This window comes from Petaurus breviceps, unplaced genomic scaffold (assembly GCF_028583685.1).
Source record: "Petaurus breviceps papuanus isolate PSGF00001 unplaced genomic scaffold, PetGlider_PUasm1.0 79, whole genome shotgun sequence".
In the NCBI taxonomy this organism is placed as follows: Eukaryota; Metazoa; Chordata; class Mammalia; order Diprotodontia; family Petauridae; genus Petaurus; species Petaurus breviceps.
In genome coordinates, this window is record NW_027186523.1 from 18,370,745 (window position 1) to 18,378,464 (window position 7,720).

The 7,720-nt window shown below is 38.1% G+C and overlaps 1 protein-coding gene across 3 annotated transcripts in view; it reads right to left on the bottom strand.

The window, feature by feature from the left end:
- LOC138175856 (protein artemis-like) overlaps positions 1–7,720 on the bottom strand; it is a 40,617-nt gene that overhangs the window by 20,081 nt on the left and 12,816 nt on the right. For all 3 annotated transcript variants that reach the window (XM_069106453.1, XM_069106452.1, XM_069106454.1), the window contains 2 exons: positions 5,229–5,330; positions 3,113–3,249 (listed from right to left, as the gene is read on the bottom strand). In XM_069106453.1, the coding sequence (XP_068962554.1) occupies positions 3,113–3,249; positions 5,229–5,330 (239 nt within the window). The remainder of the gene's footprint in view (positions 1–3,112; positions 3,250–5,228; positions 5,331–7,720) is intronic.

Sequence of the window (7,720 nt, forward strand, 5' to 3'; positions counted from 1 at the left end):
CAAGTCTCAGTTCAAAGGCCAATTCCTTTAAAAGGTCTTTTCTGATTCTCCCAGTTGTCAGTTTTCCACTCCAAAATCACTGTATTTATTTTGTATATATCCCATATTTGCATATAATGCTCCTTGAGAGCAGAAGTTGTCCCACTTTTGTATTTATATCCCCAACTCCTAGCACAATGCTGGCATATTCAAGGCCCTTAATAGGTTCTTAATAAATGTTTGTTAATTGATCAACCAATGCAGAACATAGCAGAAGAATTTTCCCGTTCTGCATCATCCTTCTGCTCTTCTCTTATCTATTTATCTACTTGGAGATCTCATCCACTCTCATTTTCAACCAATTCGTCTATATAGACCAAGTCACTCCCCAAAATTCCTGCCCCACATTTCCAAATGTCTACTAAATATTTCCATTTAAATATCCTGACATTATTCAAACACGGATCAAATTGAGTTTTTTTGCTCCCCTATTTTTGTTAAAGAAACTACTATTATCCCATATCCAAGCATCAGGCCCTATCAATTTTTCACAATAACTTCTCATTCTCTTTCTAGAACCCTGGTTCTTATCTATAACACTTCATACTTGGACAATGGTATTCTAGCTGGTCCCCTTGATTTCCAGCCCCTTCCCATTTAAATCTATCCCGTCCACAAATACCAGATTAATTTTCCTAAAACGTAGCTGTGTCATGATATTCTAGTTGCTGGAAAACTTTCAGTGTCTCTCCAACTGGGTAGAAGTTAAAAAGTTCCAACTACTTAAGCCAACATCTGAGGCCCTCCACAAACTCTGCAATCTAACTTTTCAAGTCTTATTTCTGCACTATTCTCTTATATAAATCCCTTGTTCTAGCTCAATCAATGTGCTCACTGTCTCCCAATCATACCTTCTGTTTTTCCACCTCTGTCCTTTTGCTCAGGCCATTTCATTTGCCCTCCTTTCCCCACTTCTCCTATCCAAATCCTAACCATTTTTCCAGACCCATATAAAATCTTAACTCCCTTTTCCAACCACTCTTTTCTGAGAATGATCTCTATTTCCTTTAAACTCTTACAACAATGATTAGCTTACAGTAATCATGTATGGACTTTTGACATTTCTTCTGTTGCTATCTTGAAATGCTTTTAAAAGTCTTTTGTTATTTAGATTGTATAGGTGTATGTTTATGTGTTTACTTCTGGTCTTCTCAACTGGATCATAAGTTCCTGGAGAGTAGGGACTATGTCTGACACTTCTTTATCTCCTAGAGCATGCAGTCTGTAATAAGTGTTCCAAAAAGCTATTGATTTACCACACCAAAATGTATATTATTCTTACATCAAAATCTAGAATTGTGTTACCATCTTTATTTAAAAATAAGTAGAAGAAAAATAAATGAAAGTGTTATGAACCCAGTGATGTCTAGGTTTTTCTTTGCCATCTTTGTATAGAACTATAGGATTATAGAGCTTGATCTGGAAGGGACCTCAGCTGTCAACTAGCCCAGCTTCTTCCATTTTATAAATGATAAAACTGAACTACAGACTTGCCAAAGTTCACACAATTCATGTAAACCTGGAACTAAGCCCCCAGTTTCCTGGGACTCCTAGTCCCCTGCTGCTTTCACTAGTTCATGTGTTATCCCTGATAAGCTTCATCTTGTTTGAAAGAGGCACGTTATCAAATCTGTCCAAGCTTATTATTATTTATTTTATAGATAATTATATATCTGTTGTCCAGGACAGCAACCTCTGGAAACTTGATAGGCATACTCAATTTCACTATCCAGATCACTAATAAAAATATCAAATGATATCTGACTTGAGAATGGCTCCTATGAGATACCAATTAGTATGTACCAACCAGGCTAACTGTCACTTTTGTGATTTCAACTATCACCTACAGGTAATGGTTTAGATTAGAACTTTTCCAAACAATATTCTATAGCAACTCGGGATTCCATAGGGCCCTACAGAAATTTAAGAAACAAAGTCCAGTCATGTTGGAGACATTTAATTTGTGTCTGCTGCAAGTCCTATCCCAACACTATATCTCTGAGACAAGTCACTTCATCTCTCTGGGCCTCTGTTTCTTCATCTCTAAAATGAAGAAGTTGAACAAGATGATTCCTAAAGTTCCCTCCATCACCATGGGCACCACCTTTGTCTGTGTTCTCCAAACCCAATGTCTATTGCAACAGTCTCTTCATCGGAATCCCAGCCTCCAACAACTCCTTCCTCCAAACCATACTGCTAATTGCCCCCAGGCTCATCTGCTTAAGATGCCCCTTTTATCATAGCATGTCATCATGGTTCCATATTCTCTGCCCATCACTCAAGGCCCTCCACAATCTGGACACATCCTACTTTGGCCACTTTTACTTCTCAACATTAGTCAATTTGAGCTCTTCCCTCTACTCAGGCATTTCTACTTAATACTCCCCACAAATACTACTTTCACTCCTATTTCTATTCCCTTGCTGCTCCCTATCATCTGCTACTTCTAAATTCAAGTACCTGAATCTTCCAGCACTAACCTCAACTCCTTTTTTTCCAATGCAGTCTTGATTCTGCCCTTCAATGATCTTTCTATGAATTCCCATAGCATTTAAGAGACTGTAAAAGAGTCTGAATACTTGTATTAAATCCATGTATTACTACAACCACAACTATCATGACTACATTTATCACATCCAATATGTAAAACTACTATCTCAATATCTGTTTCTCTGTAAGAAGACAATAAATCCCATCATATATTTAGGTCTAAATAAAAAGGGGCAAACGGCTGAAGATTTACCTTAGGAGTATCCAAGTGACCTATTAGCCACTGCTTATATATTTATGCTATACTACAATTGTTTCTTGTTAGGCAAGCAACATTTTTTTAACCTTGCTTCAATAAGTAGTTATTGGCTGGTTGTCATTAAAACAAGCTTGGTAGTAAAGTTTAATTTTAAAAAGTACAGCTTAGAAATTGTAAAATCTCTATTATCCTCATACTAGACTAAATTTAGAGAAAGTCAGATTAGATATTTTGAGTCAAAAAAGACTTTTCTAATCAGAACGTTCTTTATAACACATTGATATATTGTCCCACCCCACTCTCCAATATATACACATGTCTTACCTCATAATTACATTTGTTTTCCTGGTTCTTTCTCCAAACCACATTGTGGATGGCTTAATGCTGATCACATGTAATGGAGTCCCATTTTTAGAAGCAATTCCACATGGCAATCTGTTCCATCGAAAAAATTCTTCTGACTAAATAAGATAAAGAAAAGTCAAAAGACCTAGACATTGAGCTCTAGAAATCCCATGAATTTTTGACAAAAGAGCCTTTTTGCATCAACACAGAATGAAAATATGATAAACAATGGCACCATTTAATTTACTGCATTACTATGGTATCTTCACCAATTATTGAAATAATTTCTCAAATGAGGGCAAATTTCATCTTAAATTTTGATGTGTTATCATTATGCCTACGACCGTAAGGCATATCCTGGACTGCGTAATTTTAGAGTATAGTCACTCAAGAAACACTTGGAGTTATACCACAACATAAAGACAAGTCACATAAAGAAAGAATCAATAGAAGATATAACCAAAAAAAAAAAAAAAAAGAAAATACCAAAGCTTCAATGAAGGGCTACCTACAGATTTCAAAGGAGTTGGGTCTGTCACAGAAGGGTGTGAATAAGAGGAGAACTTCAGCTACACAGGGCCAGTGCCAGTAAAACTATGAGGCTAAATGGAAAAGTCTGGAATTCAGAGAAGGCCAAAGGCTAAATTTAGGGAAGAGAAATTTGGGAAATTTGAGAAGAGAAATAAGGAAAAACAACTTGAAAGAAAAGGACTCAATCTGACAGTAGCTTGCATATGAAAGAGGATTGAAAAACATCCAAGGAACAGGGAAGGGACTCAAAGAAAAGGGCCTCATAAGGCAAGGAAAATAAATTGGTAAAACAAGGTGTAAATGTGTACAAGTACTTGTCATTTCACACTAAAGAAAACACACACACACATACACACAGGCATCATAGCAAATATAAACCTGATGACAACTTTCTGGTTGCCTAAAGTAGTACACTAAGCATTGTGGCTTATGTCACATTTTTTATTAAATTAGCTTTTCCATCATCCTCTCTTTCTTTTCAGCCCCTAGTATCACTTACTTTAAGTTTCTGACCACAGACCTATAATAATTTTCACTGCTGAGCTATCTATCTGTGCATGCACACACACACACATTTTTGTGCTATAGCATCTGCTGTGATCTGGGAAAGGCAACGTGGGTTTCACATGTCGAACATGGACAAACTATTAACAAATGCGGGGACAGACAAGACAGGTTCTCCTATTGTGCAATAATATGATTAAGGGGTATCAGTGATGCCACTATGTTCAGAATAACTACAATCTGGATAAACATGTAGGAATTCAAATGAATAGAACTACATTTAACAAATAAGGAACAAACATATTTATGTTCAAGATGGGCAGTAAGAAGTGTTAAAACACATCCTTCTCCTTTCTACAAACTACTGGTAAATTATAAAAGTAGAAGGTGACATGTACTCCCATTTCCAAACAGACTATGAAGTGGTTTTCCTTTGCTGTTTAAGAGAATGTATTCCCCTGAGTTATTGTCTAGATGTGGAGAAATAGTATCAGTTTTGTTTAAACAGAACATCAGTAATTTCTAAGTGAATAGGATGCAAAGGAAATTAAAAAACATGAATATCGTTTTCATCATTCAAAACACCATTTTTAAAAATGCAAAAAAGTAGGCAGTAAACACTTTCTTCCTTAAATAATTATTTGCATCTTGTTTTTAAAGAAATCAGTTATTTGGGGCGGCCAGGTGGCACACTGAGTAAGAGTGCCGGCCCCGGCGTCGGGAGACCCGGGATCGGTTCCGGCCTCAGATACTTGGCACCCACACAAAATAACTGGCCATGTAACCATGAGCAAGTTACTTAACCCCAATTGCTTTAAAAAAAAAAAGAAAGAAATCAGTTATTAAAGTACATATACATTTTATTGCAACACTTTGTGGGTGAGTTAACTTTCAAAATTATTTGGACATTTCACTTAATCTCTTTGACTCTCAGGTTCCTCATCTGTAAACTGAAGGGATTAGATCAGACAATGCATAGGTTCCCTTCCACTGCTAAAATGCCTTGACATCTATATTACATAAAAGTGGCATGAAGAGAAAAAAAAAAATGGGTACATACCCGTGGGTGCCGACAGGCATGAATCTGTGTATGACGATCCATTGTTATATGGTGAAGGATATCAGGCATGTTTTTAAACATATCCAATTTGTTCACATGAACCTAAGGAAAACAACAGAATTTATGAAAATTAAATATTTTGAAATTATCTTATGGTATGAAGTAAATCAATTTTAGGTGAGTTAGGAACTAATTAGTTCCTTCATTCAGGTCTTGCTCTGCTGCCTCCCGGTGGCACTGAGGTAGCCCTGGACTCTCAAAAGGCATGGAAATGAAGTGGAAGTTGAGACAAGTCCCGCACACAAAGCTTAAAGGCTCTGAGTCTAGGCTTGGGGATAGACAGTAGTTCTGAGGACCAGCCTAGCTATCCCAAGCTTAGACACAGGATGACTTATCTTTTAGCCACAGCTACACAAAAATACCATCTACTAGGGCACAGAGGAGCTGCTGATATTCACCTATGGAGAGAGGACCCACATCAACACAATTACATACTTTAGTACAATTAGTGAGTTAATTAACCTCTTCCTCTTGCTTGATACCTATCTTTCAAACAATTCACTGGCTTATCTGCTTAAGGTGGTTTAAATGACATGAGTTTTCACAGGAAGTGCACGTGGAGCCTGGGGTGGGAGGCTTGTTTTTCAGTAGATACTTTTTGATTGGCCAGTGGGTCTAAAAGGTTGTTACATTCTCTGAGCCAGGAGAAGGCTATATAAGCCCTGATGTGAGGCTTTGTTTTGGGGGGCTCACTGTGAGAAGTGTTCTGTGATTTGATCTGGATTCTGGGAAGCCGCTGTCCAGAGGCCCCCCCGCCCCGGCTTTGAAAAAACCCAGATGTTGAAACCCAGATGTTGATTTGGTATGGATGTAATGGTTGGACAGTTTGGAAAGCTGTCTACTTGATCTGTTTCTGTCTTGATACTTCTGCCTGTATACTTTGAAGTTCGGGGTGCTGACCTTTTTCCCCTGAACGAGGTAAACGATATATGTTTGACTGATTAAAGTAAGCTTGTTAACCCATTTTGAGTTGCTTTCCTTTATCAAAGCAGATCCAAGAACCTGTGGTGGCAGCAAACCCTGAGGACACTTGGGGTGCTTGCTGCTACATAAGTAGCAGTGCTGGCTCAGCACCCAGGGCTGCTGACCTCATGGGAGGCCGACAGTGCTGACCACTGTTCGTAAATAATGGCACTGTAATAATCCCTATGTCATTTTCAGCTCAAAATTTCTGACTTTATTATAAAGTACTAAAAACACACCCAGCTATACAAGACACTCAGGAAAGTTTTGTTACCATGAGGTTTTGGATTACGGTATCTGGTGGATCTATTCATGGTATATTTGACCTTCATTAAATGAGTAACAGCAACAACTTACATTTATAGTGACTTTTAAGTCTTACAAAGCATTTTACAACTTAACTCATTTGGTCCTCATAATAATTTATCATTATACCCATTTTACAGATTTAAAAAATGAGCTCACTCAGATCAGTCAAGGGTTATAAATCACACAAAGTAACAAAACCGAAATTAGATCCTAGATCTTAGGCTCAAAATTGAGTGATCTTTTCATTGTACTTTAAAAGATAGACTACTTTGAAAATATCTTGTACATTTAAGGAGAACACACCACTGGAAGGTCAATGTGGTACATGTGAAGAGAACTAGGTTCTAACCAATCAATCAACCAACAAGTATTTATTTAGTACCTACTACCATGTTTCCCCGATAATAAGACACTGTCATTATTTTTTTTTGGACAGAAAAACACCAGAGGGCTTATTTTCAGGGGAGGGCTTATTTTAATGAACATTGACAGCAATTTTAATAAACAGGTAAATGTGAACAAAAAAAATGTACCTTTATTCAATAAGCAAATCACTGGGGAAGAACAGGATGACGCGCTCACTGCTGCAGCTCTGATTGGATGCACCTCGGAGCACAGTGCGTTTCACGGGGGGAGGGGGGACGGTGCATACAGAGGGTACCGTAATGTAGCGTGTAGCGCAAGGGATCACCTTCACTACAGTAGCAATCTCAATAGGGCTTATTTTCAGGGAAGGGCTTATTTTAGAGGAATCTTACACAGTAAGGGGAGGGCTTATTTTCGGGATAGGTCTTATTATCAGGGAAACACGGTATGTGACAAGAACTGTGCTAGTCAGTGGGGAGACAAAAACAAAAATGAAACAACCCCTGCCCTGAAGGAGCTTACGTTCCACTGAGGGAAGGGATGATTGTCGCCTTTCTTTTTATTCCCAACTCTAGCACTATACCTGACACATAATAAATGTTTAATAAATGCTTGTTGGCTTGTCAAAAGACAATGTAATTTTGGGAGTGAGGCACTGGCAGCTTGGGACACTGGGAAAGGCTTCATGGTGGAGCTGCCCTATGCAGGAAACTAGGGATTCTAAGAAGGAAGGTGAGGGAGTAAATTTCAGGAATCAGGCACAGTGTGTGTGTGTGTGTGTGTGTGTGTGTGTG